We start from the raw sequence: 22,280 nt of genomic DNA, 5'->3' as shown, positions 1-22,280 counted from the left end.
CTAGGAAGTAATAAAATGTTAAGCGTAATTGGATAACAAGATAAGAAGGCTTATTATTTATATGACTGACACTACAGAGGAGGATCGGCATTGCTTAGCATCGATACGGCGTAGAAGCGATACAGGTGCAAGTTCAGCATTAGCGTAAGACCGACAAGATGAAAAGGCAATTTTGAAAATGATGTAATAATGAATAAAAATGATTAATGCACATTTGTCACAAGTGAGGCGATATCGGCATAATGTTGATCTGGCGTAGTATCAGCAGAAGTGTAGGATCGACCGTAAAGTCGACACTCATATGAGATCGACATGACAAGGTATCGATACCGGTATAAGAGCTCAACCGATTTTCGAGCTATCGTGTCGACTTTGTCGAACCTACGCAGCGCTGATCCTGGTCTGCATTCCGAATAAGAAGACGTGAAGAATTATTTTATTAAATTTGCTCTTAAAGCGAAATTCTCAAAAGTTAAACAAAAAAATAAGTTTAAAAAAATGCACGGTTTTTCCATCACACCTGCATGACCTCTTCATGTCAAGAGGTTTTCCGTTTTAGATGTTTACTCAGTTGTACGTAGTGGACGGTCGAAACAATAACACTCTTCGTTTGCCAAATCCATCACTTAATTAGGATCTCTGGCTGAAGGGCGCTTTGATTTCCCCTCAGTGTGGGACCGGACGAGGCAGTTGCCGTAACAACCCAACATCCCTCCGGCCAAATTATTGATCGACCTCCTCTCTTGCAGCAGCAGAGCCACTGTGTCCGGAGCAGCGTCCGGAACCCAGAAGGGATTCCGATTGTGGTAGCAGGGAACCATGGATACAAACCCGGACACGAAAGGTGAGTCGCATTAATTCATTTATGGCAATGTCTGGCAGCAGGTGCGATGAGAGTGTAAGTTAGCGTGCATACCCCAGCAGGGAATGTCATCTTTTTTAATGGGATGACAAGGAAAATGAAGGACATGAAAACCTCTATTCGCCCGGATGTCGTAAGCGTTGTTTGAGAATTGTTTTGAAAGGTCGAGCCGTTCCTCTTCTTGTATGGCTACTATTTGTCTCCTGTCTATATTGGTATCTAGTGATAACTATTATCTGAGACTGTGAAGAAACAAATGAAATTTCCCAGCAAATACATTGTTGATATTTGATGCACTATATGACACGCATTATTTTAGGAAATCTATTTGTTTAAAAGCTACGCAAGAAATACTTATATGTTTTGGAGTTATATAAACAGCCTGTATTAATCTCGAGAAAAGAAATGCAATAGACTAAGTATTTTAATTTAAAATCATATCATGCCAAAAATTAAAAAAATGATCATATTGCAGTTCAAATCTTTAATAAATGTAAGAAAATGCATTACATAAAAATTTTCAGCTTTTATGATTTTTACATTAAATGCAGATTGTAAAACTAAAAAACATTTTTCTTTTAACATCACGTGAAAAGTTCTTTTTATAAGTTGGCAAGCATATTACTATAATTACTTTGTGTAACAAATTATTATAAGGGCTCATTTTATTAGCAGCATAAAAAAGTGGATTTCAGTTTAGATTAAACTGTAATTTAGAAGCAGCTATATGTCGTGATGCAGAAAAACTTAAACAATAATGCTTAACTTCTTTAAGAGTATTCGGCAGAAATTTTTTTCGTGGTTTTTTAACTTTTCAAATTGCCTGGATATAATTTCAGATGAAAAACATTGAAAATGTTAAGTTTTGTTTATATTTACAGGCTGAATTGAAATATCTTATAACTATGACAACTGCATGTTATATAGATTAACGTATACAACATTTAGTTAAATAAGTTAGTTTAAAGCAATTTGAAATAAATCTTACACGCATACGAATCCTAGCAAATATGAAGGTACACTAAGAAAATTTAAAAATAAAGCTGAAAGCTGAGACTAATATGTGTTTTTATTGTATCTCATTGCCTAAGTAGAAGGGAAAAAAAAGAAAAAAAGATATGAACCAACTAATGAATGGTTGAATAAAATCAAAGACTGCAGACATTAAATTATTAGATTACATTATGTAAATTAAATTTACAGAATTTATTATAAATCATAGAATCTTACTCAAATACGTCTGAAATTAAAAAATAAAAATGGCTTACTTTAATTTTCCACTTTGTCATTAATCTGTGCTCTAATAAACTGTTTCAAAACATATGATCGACAAACATACGATCACAAATATTTCAAAACATATGATCACATCGCTCTAAACCTGACTTATTTAACTAAATGTTGTATACGTAAAGGAATGAAGTACGCGAAACACAAATTAATTTTAAAATTAAACATACTATCGAATTTATTTCTGAATGGTTTCGTTCATTCTTAGTTTTAATGTTCAAACAAACTTTACATAGTAAAAATGCATACTCTTATCGCTAAATTTAATCCTTAGAAAAGATACTTGAATAATACCTAAAAATGATTACTTATAAAGTAGCAAACACTATCTCATAATTATCACTATTTCTGTACAGGTGACAAATTTTTCGTGTTTTGAAAGGCATTTTTAATTATAAAGTTCATTCTAGCTTTTTAAAAAAATTCAAAAGGCGTATGAAACTATGTGCAAAATATTAGTTTTGAGTGACTATACAGCGATTCAGTTAACCGTTTATTTCTTAAATATTTTTAACTCATGAAAAGCTACACAGTGCTCATCTTAATAAAAGTTTTTTTTAAATAGAATTGATCTTCCCCAACCCCCTATTTTTAATGTTTCAGAAAGCATTTACATAAATTTTACAAATCTACAACTAGAATATTTAACACAGCGCAGAATAATAACCCAATATTTTCCCCCACATTGTTTGCACTTTTTTTTTCTTTTCAAATAAATAAAAAAATATAATATATAATACTTCTTTTAATACTATTCGAATCACGAATCAGTTTGCCAGCTATGAAGAATAAATAAACACAGATTTATTTCAGACGAATTTTAGCTCTCTAAATGACACCTTTCTTCTTATACTTTGTGCATTTCCCCATAAACTAATAAAAAGGCTAATAATTAATTTCTTTTTCAATTTTACCATTTTTCCTCTGCAAATATCAAGCATGTAAATTTTTACATATTCTGAAATGATAAATCTAAATTACTCGCTTATATTCATTTGCAAAGGATTTTAAATTCTTTATGATTTTCATAATCCTTGTCTGCATATTTTGAAATTCATAACATAGAGACATACATATTATGTCTTTACATTCATAATCCTTGTCTATATACGTCATAGTATATCTAGTCTTGATAACTGGAACTACATATTAGATTACTGAAATCTTTCTACATTTCTTCTGAAGGCATTGCGCAAGAGATTTGCAACAAGTATTGCTCGCAGTTTAAGTGGAAACACTTTATATTTTGCTAGGCCATGAAATTCTCATAATGAAAAGCAATGAAATTGTCTTTGGAATACTAAAACATTATTAGGAAAGAATTTACTAAAACAATTCTGAAACTGGCATTTTGGTAAATCAAAAGAGAAAGCAAATTGATTAATGCTTTAATAAACATAAGCAGAAAAAGAAACTTAAGTATTATTTCATTTCTATCAATGTGGTGATAATACAGTGACTTTATAACAACTATAAATATCGAACTATATGTGGTATGGTTTCTAAAGGTTCTAGAACTTTTACAGATATGCAAAACCTAAAGCTATGAAGCAGGTCGCAACTGAAGCATTAAAGATCAGTTATATTTTTCGTGCAAAAACAGAGGCTTTTATTTATTCTAACATTGTGGGAAAATGTAGAAGCTTGATACGTTAACGTGCTGAATATGTCTGTTGAAAAAACTGTAACTAAATTTTTATTTCAAAAGTTCAAAGTTTAGAATTTAGTAAAAAGGTGGTAAAAATATATTTACGGGTGCCCCTTTGCGAAATTTGGCGATTTTGGCAGTACTGGGATACCGAGTTTGTGCAGTTCTTTAACTTGTTATTTTGGCTTTGTGTAGCGGCTATTTTTGCGCCAAAAATTTCCGCTACAGAAAGACAAAATAACAAGTCAAAGAATTGCACAAACTCGGTATCCATGTAAACATCGACCTATTTTTACTTAAAAAAAAAATCAGAGAATTGCACAAACTTGGCATTGCGCACTCCCTTGACTTTTCTCCATGCACACCTCAATCTATTTTCACTTAAAAAGTCAAAGGTTCTACAGTACAGCCAAACAAAAAATACTTAATCTCAATAAACTACATATTAAATCGAACAATAAAATAACATAAAAAAAGAAATTCATCTTTTGCATCTAAGCACTACACAAAGCAAATATCCAATTACCTTATTTAGAAATTTCTACGTCTTTAGTCTGTCGCACACAAAATTCCTTAACAGCATCCAAAATCTTCCTAAAATTATCTAAAATTATCTGATATTCCTAAAATTATCTGAACTAGAATCCGTATATCGGCGTCGCCACATAAATTTACAAAAACAAGAGTAAAAATTATCCTCCGTAGTGCCGGTATCCTCCAACGTTCAACCATATTTCATTTTCCTTCCTAGAAACAGGATACTTATAATGGCTACTAAGTAAACCTTCATTTACACACCAGTCAATTAATGCTCTTTTCCCCTTTCGTTCCAGACTGTACAGAAACTTCAAATTAATCTTATCATATTCAGCCATTCTACCGTTCAAGCCACAAAACAAGCAATGCATTTTCTAACCAACACACACCACAAGCCCTTACAAATCTTTACCATCATTCAAAATTTACCGCAACCACGCAACCGATTACGTCATAATAGGGTTTCCATAACGTTCAACTACTCAGGTTACCACAATTGAAACAACAACCTGACAATAGATGAAGCAACAACTTGGCGATAAACGAAACAACAACTTCACGATAACACAATAGGCACTCTTCAATCTACTGTAACCAAAAAGGTTTCTCTTACCCTTTTTTCTTCCAAAGGATCCAAATTCCGGGGGAGCTTAATAGGTAGAAAATCATCAAGCAGTACCTGAAGAATAATTTTTGGAGGAAACACTTATATTTTCACAATTATTACAACGAATACAAAAACACAGCATATAGACAAAATCACAAACGATATTAAAAGAATTACAGCAGGCGTCAAACGTTTCTTTTTCTTTTTTTTTTAAACTGCACTGCTATTGCCAATATTTTATTCTTTGGAGGTCATTTTCGACAGTGAATGTTGGTTTAGAAGAAAGATGAGACGCAACAATATGCGCTCAGAGGGTACTGAATTAAAATAAATGAATGTGTTTCAGAAAATATTTTGCACACTTTGACTAAGTTCTCCCTACCTTTACATATTGATATGGCAAGAAGCGCGTGTATCGTATCGTTTAATGGTCTTCCATCCTCACAATGGAATAGGAATGAAAATTCTGGAGATCGTGACACTTTTCTGTAGACAGGCATACTTCGCTCTCAGCGACTACGAGCCGACCGAAGGCACAACATCTAATGTTGGCCAAAAAGAAAAAAAGATTCATTGTTTTTTTCAATCCATGTGAGACAACAGCATTGGTCTATTATTAGCTTCGGGCTTTGTATGCCCATTTGTAAAAATTATTTCAAGAAATATTATTTGGCAATTTCAGGAGTCGACTGGAATGGTATACCAAACATTACTTTAAAAATAAACATTATGAATAAAAATTGTGCAAATTATGTATAAATATATACGTGTAGCAAACTTAAATTTCAGAACAGCAGATCTGATGCTAAATGAAATAAGAAGTAGTACAATTACTGATTTAAAATGTGATAATGTCTCCAGCCCGTATGTGGTAATAGTCCTTTGAGAGATGTCGCTTTACATTTCGCTATTGTAATGGTATTAAAATACAGTTCTCTGGTTGGAAGATTAACATTTATGTCCTTTGACCCGTCTATTTAACAATTTACAATAGATCGCTCTCAGTAGAGTGATTTGTTATGCATTTAACCAGTTCTAATTGAAATATATTTTACTAAACCCTGAAAAAATTTCGAAGGTTAGCAGTTTTTCTAAGTTGGAGTGTTAACCTCTTGCACCTAAACAAAATATTTAAAAGCACCCAGATGTCTGATGTTTTCTCATCCTGGCAGGCAAATTCAGTTAATTAGCCCAGCCAACTGATTGAATAACGGCAGCGATCTCATGATTTCCTGCCACATGCGCACTAATCAGAGCATTTCGCTTTTTTTTACGACGGATACGCCTAATAAAAATGTCACTTTCTATATTTTACGAGGTAAAAAAAATCATTTACAGGCATTCAAAGTTTTATTTTTATTTTATTGCAATTATTTTAAGAATATTACTAAGTCACTTTTATTGTAGCTTTATTTTTATTAATGTATAAAATTATGATTTTATGTGTATCAGTTTTCTACTGTGAGAACTAATGTACTGATTTTATAATAGGAGACGATACGGAAGATAAAACCATTCCAGATGGAAATGATGTGGCCAATAATCAAGAAATTAATCATTACAAACAAGATTTACAAGACATTATAGGACTTAATGACAGTAAGTTTAGTTATAGTTCTCTTTGTTATCGCCGTTTTCAACAACACTAGAATAGAAAAAAGCTTTGACTTTATTTGTCGATTAACTCACAATTTAATTAATTTCATCGCGAATTATTAGATTAAATAAAGTAATCTCAAGTGCAAATTTTAATTAAAATATATTACTTGTACTAACTTTCAATTTTACAAAATAAAAGTTTTAATATTCCAAATTACGAAGTAATTTAATGGAATATAAATTACATTGTAGCTCGCAGGTAACTATAAGCTTTATAATTCAAATTAAAACAGCCAGTGTACAACAAAACGTCACCCCTCAGCATCTTATGAATGTAAAAACTTGATTAAATAACAAACTGTAGTCTCACAATATATCAAATTCCTCTTTTTAAAAACGTTCTTTTGAACTTAAATAAAGCAGCATTTAATTAAAGAAAAATAAGGCTTAAATACACTGGAGTGAAAGAAAAGTTCTGAAATATTTGCATGAAGGTATTTTCAGTGATATTTATTCCGTGTATTTAAAATATGTATGGATGCTTTCCGTCAAGGGAATTATTTATATTCCTTTCTTAGTTCCTGTGTCTAGAGAATGGATCCTTTCCCGTTTGATAACTTCTGTCTTCACTGCCTTAGCTTCGCTAGGAATTTCAGCGTAAGTCTTCTCAGTCAGTGTAAGACTTAGCTTCGCCAGGACCCCTTCCCATGGAGGAGAACATTTTATCATTGTTTAATAACAGAAATGTTCCTCGCTGCACTCCAAAATTGTTATCGAAAAGTCTTGTCTCGCCTCCAACTCTCATGTTACATTAATATAAACTCTCCTTTCTTCATTTAACTCCCTCTCAAGAGTTGCATTACCACCTTACTTTTTCTCACGATTATCACTAATTGCTACCAACTCAAAATTTTAAGACTATGACATAGCCATGCTATGCTCAAGATTCGAAAAGTGGATTACTTTGCTACATTAGAATAGTGGTCTGACCCAGGCGCCCGATTTCATTGAGCTTCGCTCAACGAGACAAATCGGCACTCTTTTTGGATACTTTTGCTAAATTTGGAATTCTTTCGTGTTTTATAGAGCTGGGCGGGATAAAGCTTAGATAGAAGGGTCAGCTTAGAATAAAAATAATGCGTATTGGTAAAACAAACAAGTTTTGAAATTAAAGAGATTAAAATAAGATAAACGGAATTCTGAATGTATTTTTTGTTTTAATGTGCATGAAACTGAAAATCCGCTTAATGCCTTTATTAGAAGTAATACCATAAAACATAGGCATTTATTTAAAATAAAGTTAATATTATGTATTATTAAAGTATTAAAACTTGAATGTTAATTATACATAAGTATTTGAATAAAGCTATACAATCCTTAAAAACCATATTGATAATAAATGTCATACAGAAATATTGTCTGCAGTAAGAGCAATGCTACTATTGCTTGTCTCTAATGCTTGACTATGCTCATCAGTGATTGGGAAGGTAAGATCACTAAACATTGGCGTATTATTTTTATCTGAGTTCAAAACCTGACATACAAATGGGTTAGATACACAGACGCTTTCATAGCTTTTCAGAATGTAACCGTGTACAAGCAATCTGGGTTTCGGTGTTTTCTACATACGTAACGTGAATAGCAGCCAGTTTCTCTAAGAAAGGCTTCCACGAAAGCATCTTCCTCTTAGGCAGATAGGCCTCGTGGAATTTTCTAAATTCAGATTTTCAATTTCAGATACTCAGAAGTCCTCCACGGAGGTAAATCGTTTATTAGGTAGATTAATCTTGCATGCTTTGCCATAATCTCGACCTTAGGGGCATGAGCTAATAAAACATAAACATGAAATTCTTAACATCACTCCCTTACGCGTCATACGATTTCTTAAATTCCAAATACCTTGCTTTCAAGTAAAAGCTATTTATTTATGAGTATTTTTAGCCATTTCCTGGAAATGACTATGCACAAATTCATCCTTTTATAATTTCATCTTCTGCGCAAAATTGCACTGTCTTATCCTCTAAGCATTATATCGCCATATCAATAATAAATCCCATATTCCTTTCTCGTTTCATCGTCTGCTCTTCTCCTTTCATCTCGTGACTGTCTGAGACAGAGAACATAAGTTTTCACTAAACATTTTGTAATATAAAGTCTCTTTTTCTATTTTTTGCAAATTATTTAAGTATATTAAAAAGATAAAGCAATACTAAATTATAGTTAATCATTCTATTATATTAAAATATCAGTTAGTTTAAGCTTTAATTAAGGTATAATCTAAATTTATTTAAAGCAAGTATTTTAAATGTATATAAGAGTACATTTACTGTTTCAAAAGAAAATAATACATTACTTGAGAAACTGGGTATTTGAAAGCTGTATTCGTACTTCTTAATAATTTATATTTTTATGTTATATGTTCATAATAAATTTAATTGACGTATTTTGTTACAAAAAGATATATTTCATACACGTTTTGTATTATTTATTCGTAGCAGAAATCTATATTTTTAGTTTATAGTCGTTTATGTTTTCTTTTCTTTCTTTCTTTTTCTTTTTTTTTTTTTTTTTGTTGTTGTTGTTATTAAAATCTTTGATTGATGCATTTAAGACGTGCATCTAATTCATGGAATATATAATGTATTTAACTACTGATTTTTACTTCCGTATTACCGTAATGAATTAAAGATGTTAAAAATATGCCATATGTTACTTACTTTTGTAAAGAGTAATTATACGAGGGGCAAACAGAAAGCATTGAAGTGTTTTTTTTTTTTATTTTATTTTTTTTATTTTTTTTTAAGTCCAAAATTAGTTTACCTTCCTTTCAAACTTGAGCAGGCAGATATTGCTCATTGCACTATCATTCATTAGCATCAATATCGTGGACATTATCATTAGCATTACGTATTATTTCCTTCCTTTCTCTCCATAGTACTTTCCTAAATAATAACAAGACCAGAAAAGTGATTGGTGAAAGAAAAAGGTTTTCAAAGTTGAACTAAATCTCGAACTAGAAATCTTTAAAGACAGAACTGAGTATGAATAATGAGAAGTAATTTTTTGGAGAGGGGAGAGAATACATCACAGAGATGTTTCGGGACAATATACTATGTCAAAGTAATAAATCCTCAGAATAAAAGATGTTGGAAAAAATATAAGGAAGCCAACATATATAAATAGGTTGGCTCCATCAATGTCTGGATCCCTTTCAGTGGTTGAGTGATAAAAACTGCTGAATACTAACAGTTCGGGTTCGATCCAGGCTGCATAAATGGGTTCGTTGTTTTTCTCATACGTATCAGGAATAGAAGCAGGTTTCCGTCAAAAAGTCCTACACGAAGGAATTCACCTCTTTAGGCAGGTAGCTCTTGAGAGCTATGCCATGTTCCAGTAACCAACTAACAATGTATAGCTTGAAATGGATAACAGAAGGATAAATAAAATTGCGCAATGATCAGAATTTTAATGATAGAGTAAAATATAAGATGGATAAAACTCGAAAATTAAAAAAGGGGGATTTTATTTTTAAGAATTAATTGAAATTTAAAAAACATGCATACCTTACAAGAATTTTTAATTTTAGCCACTGTTTGGTATGACATCAATTTTAATTAATTTCCGTTTATTATTTTTAACTATTTATTTTGGCATTACTTAATACGCTATTATTTTTAATTATTGAATATGTCATTATTTCTAAGGACACGATACCTAGTTGGCTAAATTCAGTTAGCGAAGAATACATTTCGAGCCAATACATATCATAAGCCATTCTGCACTTACATTTCTAGTTTGTTCTCTGTTATTGACTCATTCTTAGAAGCAGGACATTTTGGAACTTAATTTTAATCCTCCACTTGCTGACCGGATGAGCTGAATACCACCACCATAAGAACACATGCTAATGATGCCTTTAACTCGTTATCGGTCTACTTTTGAAATTTGCCTAACAGTCAAAACTCTTTTTTATATGCACTCACAATTTTCTTTTAACTTTTGTTATAAGTTTTGAATTAAAATTTGAGATATTAAAATTTTAGTTTCAACTTAAATTGCCGCTGACCAGAAGTTTGATGCGAAATGCTGATGGCGAACGGGCGTTAAACATAGAAGTAAATGTAAAATTGCTTCTATTTTGGAATTCTTACAGAATATGAAATTTGAATTCGAAATATATTTTGAAATTTCTTACAGAATATGTATCTTCTTAAGAATGACGCAGTTAGGATTTACTCAACTTTTAAGCTGAGTAATTTCAAATAATTAAGTAATAATTCAAATAATCGAGTAATTACGTAAAACAACCCGCATTTGTTAAATAATATATAGCTCTTTGAATGAAATGTCTTGAGAAATAGTGATATTGTTTTTTTATCTACTGATAATACAGAGAATTAGGACCTGTTAAACGATGTTATTAACAAGGAAATGGGTGTTCCTGAAATATAAAATTATCATTAAAAAGAGAGTGTATGACAAATTAGAAGCGAGTAATTACGTAAAATGAAAACATGCCAGCGAACAATTTAGTCTTTCTGTCTCAAGGGAGAATAAAAATTGTTGCAGAACTACGAATAAAACCTCTTGGGCAGGAAAACTTGCCCGCCCGAAAAAAAAAAAAAATAAATAAAGTTTGAGAAAATGACTTGAACTATTTAAAATATAAAACTATAAAAAGGGAAATTTCTAAAGTCTGTTTAAATAAAATTCAAGAGAAGCAGCATTTCGTTGCTATATTATAAAAATTGCGTAAGTATTTTTAAAAAATGAATTTGATTGCAGTTCACTCAGTTCATTTAGTAACGTAATTTCCAAATTATCTACAAGAGAATTTCGTTTATTCTAATCAATTTAGGATGGAGTTATTTTTAATAACACTTCTTATCTGATAATTCATAATTTGCTTCGTTTCCTTAAAAAAAATGGAAATATCTTCTTTTTTGTACACATCGTTTTCGATAATAAGGCTATTTTTAAATGCTTATTTTTCATTCAAATAAATTTCAGAATTTCAGTTTTACACTTTTTGTTTTCATTTAAATCGCCCGAAGGTAAAAAAATTGCTTTTGCAATTATAAAAAAAACTGTAGCACTTATGTTTTCGTCACAATCGATAATTTTAAACATTTAAAATAAAATATGCAAATAACTCTTTTTAAACGGTTTTAGTTAATGAACAAAAACTAAAAAAATTATAGCTATGATAAATATTTGTCTTTTATGATTAAAAATAAAATCAACGACTGCTCGTAAAGGCGGATTTATGAACAAAATTTTCAGAGAGAAATTTTAGCGTATTGAATGTAATCATTCTTATAGTATATGTAACTTCTCTGCTATTACTTTTATTCTTCCTAGAATCTATGTTAATACCCTAGTACAATAACTATACTGGCGTATCGTGATTTTATTTTAAGTCGCATCCTATAGAACTAAGAGTTTTTTTTTTTTATTTTTAAGTTCGTATACCTAAAACCATCTAAGTTAAAATGTTTTTATGCATTTTATTTTACGCTTTTCAATTTAATGAATATAAAAAAGTAATAAAATATTACTTCCTCTTAGAATGATAAGAAAAACATTTCAGAATAAAGTACTCGTAACGTTATCTTTTTCCTCTAAAATCTTACAATATATCCTATGACGTAACATCACATTATGCTAATTTAAATTTCTGATTATTTAAAATTTTATTGATTTTATGATTATTTAAAATTACCGTATGATTTACCTAACAATGAGGGATTAAATCCTTTGATTTAAAATTAGCCAACCGCATGATAACAAGGTGGGGAAAGAAATCCATTATTCTTTGTATGAGGGCTGTACATTAAACACTCAGTAAATTATATTTGAAATTTCGGAAGACCTCCGGTAATAAAATTATTTTCTACTTTTAATTAGTTTGAGCTTTAAGGAAGAATATGCGAAAACATTTCAGTACTTAGTTTAAAAAAACTATATGGAATTATAATAACATTGCTGTGGAATATTTCTTTATCATAACTATTACTTACATGTAGTAGGTGATGAAGAAAGTAGATGATGATTAGAGATTGATTCCTCATGAAGAAGAGAGTTAAGTATTTAGTTTCAGCATTTTACCCAAGCTGCGTAATAACGCTTTTTATAAATAACATTAGAAAAGTGTGTGATAAAAATTATAACTATTTTATTTTAAATACATGAGTATTTACTCGAAAGAATTTCAATAAAACTTTTTAAAAAAGAAACAAATTTCTTTAAAATGCAGAGCTAACAATAAATTTTACATCAATCCTTTGCTGTAGAAAATAATTTTGAAAAGTTTGCATAAAAATACATTTAAAATGTATTACTAACTCTATTATATAAACTCTTAAAAGTAAAATATGTTTAGTTTTTTTAATTCGTATATTCATATATTTCTGCATCTATACAGCTGCCCATCCGAAATACAACATAAAGAAGGACAAGAGATTTCAAGGCCAAATTTAATTCAGAAGTTACCCATAGTATTCATTCTGAATGCATTCTGAACACATAGTATTCATTCTGAGCTTTCTTTGAGGGAGAGGAGACTAGGAAGTCAGCAATGAGTGTTGCCTCCACGTTTGTCAATAAACGCTGCTGCACGCCGCGGCGGTGCGGGAATGGAACTCAATACCACTCCACACCCTAAGATTGGTTGCAGGATCAGTATGACGATGCAAAATACAATAGTCGAGCAGCCTCTCTCCACGGCGTCTCCAAACTCTAATCCGACCACTGTGGTACTGCAGGCAGAAACACTGCTGGACCGAACGCACGTCATGCGATTCGGATGCCCATCTCTGACGTTCAGTGCAACACTGCAAACGCAGACGTCTGTGGTTTAAAGGTAAGTGAAGCAATGGACTCCTAGCAGACAGCCCATTTATTGTAAACGACGTCGAACTGTTCGTGCAGACACTGTTTATTGTGTTACAAACACCATTCGTTTTGATATTGTTGCGGGTGGGCAGTGCGCTCTATCAGTGCACACAATATGCCTGTCTTCCCGTGGAGTGGTAAGATGAGGCAGTAGTAATTGCTCTTGTCCTTCGGTCATTCCATCGTACCCATTCGCAGGAAAGTTGCTTTGCTACGTTCGATGACCGATTTCACAAAAGGTTAATCGGCAATCTCTTATGCCTTGGTCAAACTCAGAAACATTCTTGAATGATGCTCATGTTTTTCTACGAAGCATACTGAAGGTGCACACACAAAATATCTCAGAAGAGAATAATTTACGTTATTCAAAACAAAATTCTTTCCTCCTTTTTTATACGGATTGTAAGAAGCATTGCAGTTGCCCATGATGTGAGCGTGCACTGAAATCTTAATCATTTGCATATTCCACGACGCAAGTTTCATTCTGTTTGGATGCTTCCTTCGTGGTGTTGCATTTTTGAATGACCAGCTGTTTATTACCTTTTTGGGACAATGTTCGTTCTTTGCTTCATTTTTCTCGATGACTGTTGATAATATTTCCTAAACGTTCATACACGATTCTCTTTTAGAAACCTCTAATTACTTTAAATTCGCGCAGAGTTTTCACAAAAATCAAAACATTTATATTAGGAACTTCTATATATTCCTTTATTTCGGGAACATCACCTAATTCCGTACAAATCTATTCTTTTCGGAATACTAAAAGTACTAGAAGATTCACTGTCCTCGCTGTTTTGACTTCATTAGTCCTTTTTAATTTTGTATTAGTCGTTTTTTGGTAATATTTCATTATCAAAAAAACTTCACTATTAAGTTAAATGTATACTTATTCCTTCTGATTCCTCATAATCATTTCAGTCTATAATTTTCACTAATCTTATCTACTATGGTAGTTATTTCGCAATATGGTTTTCTGTAATATATTTCGCAATATGCTTTCTGCAAAAATATTTATTGATCGATGTTCGTCATCAATCTAGCAATAATCTATTAACTATTTCACCAATTTATTCCCAGTTAGTCATTGTTAGTTTTGTGAGTATAAAAGCATGCAGTAACTTTAATCTCATGAAGCGTTTAATTTGTTATTGTGCGACGTCTGCGTGAAAAACTCATGATGAAAATTAATTGTCATTTTACAGTAAAAGGTTAAGATCTCTCGTAGAATATTCTCAGCGTCAAAATTTCCTTTGCAGTTTATAGAACGATCAATTCATTTGGAATATATTGCATTTTTTTAAAGTCTTCATTCACTATCACTTTTTATTCCATCACTTCTAGCAAAGTTCTGATAAGCATGGATTTTATTTACACCAAAAGATAAAAATAATTTTTATATTTTGTGTTAATTCACAAAACAGTAAATACAAATAAAGGAGACAGAAATTACCGAATACTTAAAAGAACGTCATTACTTATCCGCAGATATTAAGAAATGGAAACAATATACATTAATATACTTTACATGAATGCTTTAATGCTGAAGTAGTAGTATAGAAATGAAGAGTGCCTTTGAGAGTTGATACAACCACCTAGTCATTTGGTATCAGTTGCAGCTTTTCTCCATCGTCTGAAAGATTAACAGGAGTTTTTTTTACTCTTTTCCTTTACATAATGGAGTGCATTTTATTGTACCTGACAGGAAAATTACGGAATTTTTTATGCTGAATGTAACATATATTTCCCTATGGCTTATAAACTTCGTATTTCATTTTTTACAGGCTTGTAACTGCGAGGTACTATTTTATGGTTCCAATATTTTACTTCAGAAAAGAATTCTTATGTATTTCATTCGAGTTATAGATCCGCCATAGCATTTGTTTCATTGCATTGTAGTAGAATAAAGGGGAATATGTTTGCATAAATTTCTATATGCATAAAACAATCAATTAAAATGTACAATGCTTAAAATAATTATTACATTGAAACTATAATTAAAGCGACTAACATAAATAATTAAATTTATGCATATAGAAATTTATGCAAACATAAATAATTAAAGAAATTCATCTGAGTATTAATCCGATTGTCTCTCTTTTCTGCTTACTTAGATATGTATTTACTGTTTTCTGTATTTTACTTCAACAAACATTATGTATTTAAAAAATTTTAATTTTGTTTCCCTAAAACAAAATATGGAATATATTTTTTCTGAAAATGCCTTTGCACAGAAACTATTTTAATTTGCTTGAATACATAGCTTATTTTTTATTTAAAGTAAAACGAAACAATAAAATTAATTTTTATTTATTCACCAAAAATTCCCTGCTTTTTGTTCCATTTTATTCAAAATTAAATAAAGAAAAGATTTTTTTATTTGTGGGAAACAAAATTCCTTATATTCCTATTCAATCAAAATTAATCTAAGAGAATATTTTATCTTTTGATTGAAAATAACAGAAAAATAAAATTAACAATATAATCAATATTATCAAATTTTTATCCTATCATCCATGTTAGAACTAAATCACGGAAGTTAATTAAAATTGCAATAGCCTATTCTAGTAGCGTTTATGCATTACATATTTACCGTAAACGTAAACTACATATATATGTAAATACAGGCTGTATGTGCGCCGCACATTCATATAAATTTAAAGCTTCATAAAATTACCTTTTTATATTTTTTACTTCAGTATTTAAATTAACGAAATATACACCCATATTTTAATCTCTGAAATATTATGCATAAGTATTTAATTTTTTTAATTTTATTTCTGTATAATCATCATTTCGTTTTCAATTCTACATATTATGTAGAAAACCCTTGTGTGCTTTGTCATGTTCAAATAACGTGGTACCAAAAAATGCTGGAACCATTGACCCCCAAAATAATTGGAAAATGAGATATAAAATATAAAATTATAGGTTAGTATAACTGATAAAGAAACCAAAAGAAAATCCTGGTTTACAACGTTTGGTCAACAAAAGAATTGATTCATTCTTGAGTCCGTGTAGATGCTTCTCAAAGTCGTCGTCAAAAGCTTCTTAGGCCTTAGTGCTGGTTAACCTCATGAAAAACAGCTACTGAAAAGCCAACTGAAGAGAGAACGCTTGATTTTTAACAAAAACATTATTCAGTATAGAACTTAAAACATTGATAAAATGTCCTGTGTTCCTGATGAGACACCTTTTCTTCTCCAGGATTGATGTTCACGGTTCCATTTAAAGAAATTCTCGTGCTAACGCACATCAAGCAAGTTTTAACACCCAACACAAATGTTCTAGAATTATTTTTATACCTATGTCACATGTCATCTTTTACCGATCACTGTGTAATGAATTCAGCGAAGAATATAATGATATTGTAGAAAAATGAGTTATTTGAACTCTGACAAAATTATGGTTTGATGGAAAAGGGATTTTTCAGCTAGATTTTGCTCGATGCACCAATTCAAGAAAGCCGCGAATGCTTTTCAGAAAAATATCATATACATATTCTTGAATGGCCAGAAAACTCTCCTAACCACATTAGTTGGATAATCTTTAGTCAATCGTAAAAGTAAAGCGAAAAAAGGTATATCAATAGATTACTTGATGTTCAAAACTATCAAAGTTCAGTTTCATTGTGATCAGGGCAAACGTAGTATGAAAAAATGGTTAAATCAATGCTAAAACGACGTATAGAATAAGTTATCTGAGTCAAAAGAAAAGTATTTTGGTAGTAGGTTTCCTGTTAAGTTTTCTAAATTTATGTTTCAGTAAAAGTATAATTTAATACGTTCACATTAATTTGTACTCTAATGTACATGTTTTAATAATTAAAAATTCACATTTTCCCTTTTTAATCATTAAAGTATTCAGTTTGAAGTGATCCTCTGGCAGCTTTTAGGAAAAACATGCACTGTTGCTAAGTCTGACAAAGAATAAAATATATAGTTTTATCTTTTTAAAATTCTTCTTTATAAATGAATCATATGTGAGTTATTATGCAGCAGAAAATTTAATTTATTTAGTATTCTTTATTATATCTATCCAATCGTTTTATGTTAATAAGTACATATTACTGGAATAAATTTTGCAGAAATGCACCTTTTTTTTTTTCAATTCGAAAGTTTGAGGCAATCCTCCGTAAGTCGATCGATTGATAGCATTTTGTTAATTGCCTATGTTTGGTTTCTATCTTTGTGCATCGTTGAGGTACTCTTAAATTTTCAAATATTTTCCTTCTTTTTGTTTTGAAATTAAAACCAGTCATGTAAGGGTTAAATGTTCAACGAAATACTGTATTCTTCAAAAGTTTATCATTTAATTTGATCTATTGTCCAAATTTTCCTTCACGTGATTAACAACCCGTAATTAATTATTAGGATTAATACAAGGGATAAATCACGTATATTTTATTATATTCCGATTATTACAGTACTTCTATGCATTTTATGTACAAGTTGCTAATCTTACCGAATTAACAGCCTATGAAATGTATAGCAGTATTATAATAATCGGAGGGCAACGAAGATAAAAGAAAAAAATCTGATGTGTACACCACATGACTTCCTTGTACGTAATATTTAATTTTACGCATTTTTTCTTGCATTTCATTTAAACTTATTAGATTGAATTAAATCTACTTCGCCGACAGCGCATAAACCACAATAGAATAAATGCAATCTTTAAAATTCACTCTAGTATTTGTTTACCATAGCGACACTCCGGCGCTAGATTCATTTGACAGTATTAATAATTATATAACAGTTAACTTATATAATAATTATATAACGGAAACTAAGTTGACTGTTATAAAATCCAATATTTATATAAGAGTTAACTTATATATTTCGTTCATATTATAACTCATAATGCACAAAATTTATATCATTTAAAGAATAGAATTATCTAATCGTTGCCACATGTTCTATTCAAATACTATAATAAAGCTAGAAAGATGTATAAAAGAAATTAAGCAAACAAAACAAAAAGAAACAGTTTTCACAGACGATTGAGTATTTCTCATTTAATTAATTCAGTTCTCACTTCGCGACAAGGCAAAAATACATAAAAACTCAAAATATCTATATTAAAAATTACGAAGTAAATCTCAAACACTTATTTCCTCGAAAAAATTCCAGAAAGAATTAAGCATGATTTAATTGGCAATAATAAATGAATGCGTTATCTTTGTTGTTGCGAAGCTAAGTTTCTCTAGATTGGCAAAAAATCCACTAGTCTCCTGTTTCAAATGTAAACATCCATGGCCGCCATAAAAAAAGGCTTAGCGGCACTTGGACAACTTTAAAATTGTTGATAATTCTAAAACTATTGCACACAGATTTACTAAAGGCATAAAATCCTTAATCGAAAGATAAAAACAACATAATTCAATCATTTTTAAAGCAAAAAATGTACAATTTACAAGCATACACGAGTAAAGAAACTAAGATCACTGAGCCGGGTAACAGATGGATATATATATAAATATATTTATATATGTTTGGTGCGGCCGATTGCAACCAAATACGAGGTGCACATCTACTACATGTTATAGCAGTCCTATATACAAAATTTCAACGTTCTGAGGCTACTCGTTTTTGAGTTATGCGAGATACGTACGTACGCACGTACGTACATACGTTCGTACAGACGCCACGAAAAATTCTCTTCATAATTAATTTTAAAGCAGTTTTATAATTTTTTTGAAGGAAAAGAGTATTATATTCTGTCCTTACGTACAGATATCACGCAAAAAAAATTATTAAATTGCATTCGATAGCGGTCAAAATGGATATTTTCGTTAAAATAGGCTGCCTGAAACTTTTCGCGATTACAATACTTCCTTTTTACTTTGTACAAGGAAGTAAAAAGGGTGGGGTTTCTCTTCTCCTCCCCCCTTTTTTAATCTTCATCTGCTCTGCGATTATTATAGTACTTCTATACATTTCATGTACAGGCTGTTAATTAATACACTGTGTTAAACATTTTTATTAATATTATACTGAAATGAGTGTTATTAAGAAACGTGTGAAAGGAAGGTATCAATTATAAGACAGAACTGTATATCTCAAAATATAGCCCAAGTTGACTTTGAATTCAGAGATAATTTGCAAACTGACTTTGTCATATGAAACAATTAAGTGAAGTTCTAGAGGCAAAAGCAAAATTATTGAAGTAAATCGAAAGTGCTACTAGATTATGCATAAAAATTTTAAGAAATGGAAATCACTTAGGAGTCACTTTCAGCAAATCACTTAGTTTGCCCGACATTCATTTGTCAGACATATAGTTTACCCTGCTCCATAGCTGCCCGTCTACAATGAAGAAAGCAACAGACCAACAAGAACTTACTATGAGGAATAGTTTACGACATTCACTTCTAATCTTACTTTAATTTTAGTAATTTCGTTTTTAATAAGTATTTTCATTATAGTTGTTATCTTTGCATACGTCAAGTGGTAAGCTTAAGTTATTTCAGTTTTATGGATCTCGATGTTTAATATGCTTAGATAGTCAATGCAAGAGGTACTTATACTGCGAAAAAACTAGAAAAGTGTAGGCTTACTGTGCACCAAACAATGCATGGCAAATGGCACAAAATTTAAGTCTGTAGCCTTTTTATCAGATACCAAATTTTGCTGCAGAAATTTCGCTCAAGTTCATCCCATAGGATATATGACTGAAAATCGTAAAAAAATATGGATTACTAATATCATTCAGACTGTATTTGCCGAAACGCAAGGTTTATAGGCTGATATATGATAAAGTCTCCTGTAATAGGCCAAACGAAACAAGAGTTTCCCAGATGCAAAAAACCAGTTTAACCGTTATTCCAAGAGATTTACTTTCTATTATTGGAGCTGTGAAGGCAGCAAAAATCAGCTTAATATTCGCGTAATATTTCCGTTACTTTAACACCTTCAATAATAAATATGTTAGTTTCACTCAGATATGATTAATTTCAGAGTTTTTCGAATTATTTTTTTGTGACCCGGTTGTTTTAATACTTTATCTTCGAGACTCAATAAAAATGTTTATGACTTATTAGTCAATAAAATAAATTCTAATGCTCAAATATTTTTTATTGTTAAAAAAAACAAAAATATACATACAAAAATGTAAAACTACAAAGCGTTTTGATGGAAAGTGTGATGCTGTATTTCGTTAACTGTAACTTTTCGGCCGGCAGAAAGAGATGACAACTTTATTCTTAAAGCTACTTTGCCATCTAATCGATTTCTGTGCTTATATTTAGAAAAACAAGTGTCGAGAAGGCTGATTCCCAATTTATAGCAAAAGACAGTGGAAATTTAATTGCCTTTTGTGCCAAAAATGAATACTCTTGACGACAGCATAGCCAAAATCTATCGAAGCTGTCTTTAAACGTTTATCACAAGACAGTTCTACTATGGAATCAGTACCTAAATCCAATAAGTCCGTCTCTGATTCTTTATTAATTGTGAAAGGGTATCTTATCTATGCTTTGTTGCTATAAATTGGTGGAAAATACGCTTTCAGATTTGTCTGCAATCCTGTAGATGTTCTTTGATAGCAACTAAAATTTTATCGGAAATGGAACTAGCATTGTAATCCTTTTGTATTTAAGTTAATGTTAGCTTCATAAAAACATTATAATTTTCTGCTTTTCCACGAAACATCCAGAAACTGAGTTTTCCACTGCAGTTTTCATCTTTTTCCGTTACTTTAACACCTTCAATATTAAAATACGGTTAGTAACAATGTTGCCTTGTAACAAAATATTTAATTTATTTAAAAAAAAATCAAAAATGTCACAAAGGTACGATAATTTCATCAGCCAGTTAACATCACTAAAATTATCTTTATAGAGTCTCAGTCTTTTGGGAAGCATGCCCTAAGGGAAGATTTTTGAAGAATTAAACGAATTGTTGCTATGTTTTGTCAATGAAACAGAAAAGCGAAAAATATGTAAAAGAACCTTTTATTAAGAACTGAAATAATTGAACAGAAGGCACGTCTTGTGCTTAGAACCAGCCAACATTTATGGCGTAACTCAAAATTTAAGTTTCAAGGAATTTAAGTTTAACTAGATTAAATAAATTTAGCTTAAAGACAAATTGACAGAAAGGATTATCGCGCAAGTTGGCTCAAACCTATACCGGAGAGTCAAGCACTATTCGCAAGTATAAAAGCAACGCGGAACACAGACTGCTATCGTAGAATTTCAACTAGTAACGTAGCCTTCGGCAGGCGGAACATGCTCCGTCTAAGCGATCTAAAACCTCTCTTTAAATACTATCTCTTTCTGCCTCATTTGAATACACGCGATTAACATTCTGGCTGGAAAACGGAAAGGGAGAATGACAGTAAAGACACTTAAATAAAATAAATAAATACTTTATATCTTTAAATTCAAATATTATATTGTTAGCAGCTCTGGTATGTTGATCAAAAAACATTAAAATTTCCACCCTCATTTCAAAAAGTCTGTTCAAAGCATTCCTTGTGAATAACCATTGTACTTCGCTTCCATCGTACCATCGTAATAAGATGATGCTTATGTTCATTGGCCATCTTTTTACATAATGAACTGAATAACCTGGAATTCAAGGGACCACATTTTATATAAAATTTATAGATTTTGTATGCTCTTGCATAGCAATTTCCAAAAGGCAATGGCAATTTTGTGATCAAGGTTTTTCTGTTTATGTTGCAATGCAACCGTGCACATTCTGGTGCCATGGTTTTAAATTTTGATTTTTCCCCCCCAATCTCGTACGCATTTTTCACAGGAGCACATCTGTGTAGCCACCGAGGGGAGTAGCTTCTAGGATGGACCAATGGGAATCCAGTAATATTTCCGTCATGTCACA

The 22,280-nt window shown here is 31.0% G+C and overlaps 1 protein-coding gene and 1 long non-coding RNA gene across 2 annotated transcripts in view; one reads left to right on the top strand and one right to left on the bottom strand.

Moving 5' to 3' along the window:
* Positions 1–22,280, bottom strand: part of LOC146995882 (uncharacterized) — a 62,610-nt gene that overhangs the window by 37,241 nt on the left and 3,089 nt on the right. The window lies entirely within an intron of this gene.
* The window catches only part of LOC118196229 (band 7 protein AGAP004871-like), a 164,991-nt gene continuing 143,403 nt past the window's right edge, over positions 693–22,280 (top strand). The window contains exons 1-2 of the mRNA XM_035367658.2: positions 693–844; positions 6,436–6,543. Of these exons, the coding sequence (XP_035223549.1) occupies positions 820–844; positions 6,436–6,543 (133 nt within the window). The 5' untranslated portion in view covers positions 693–819. The remainder of the gene's footprint in view (positions 845–6,435; positions 6,544–22,280) is intronic.

This window comes from Stegodyphus dumicola, chromosome 8, assembly GCF_044657685.1.
Source record: "Stegodyphus dumicola isolate Sdum_Otavi_A_Nest chromosome 8, ASM4465768v1".
Lineage (NCBI taxonomy): Eukaryota > Metazoa > Arthropoda > Arachnida > Araneae > Eresidae > Stegodyphus > Stegodyphus dumicola.
This window is presented reverse-complemented; position numbering and strand designations above follow the sequence as displayed.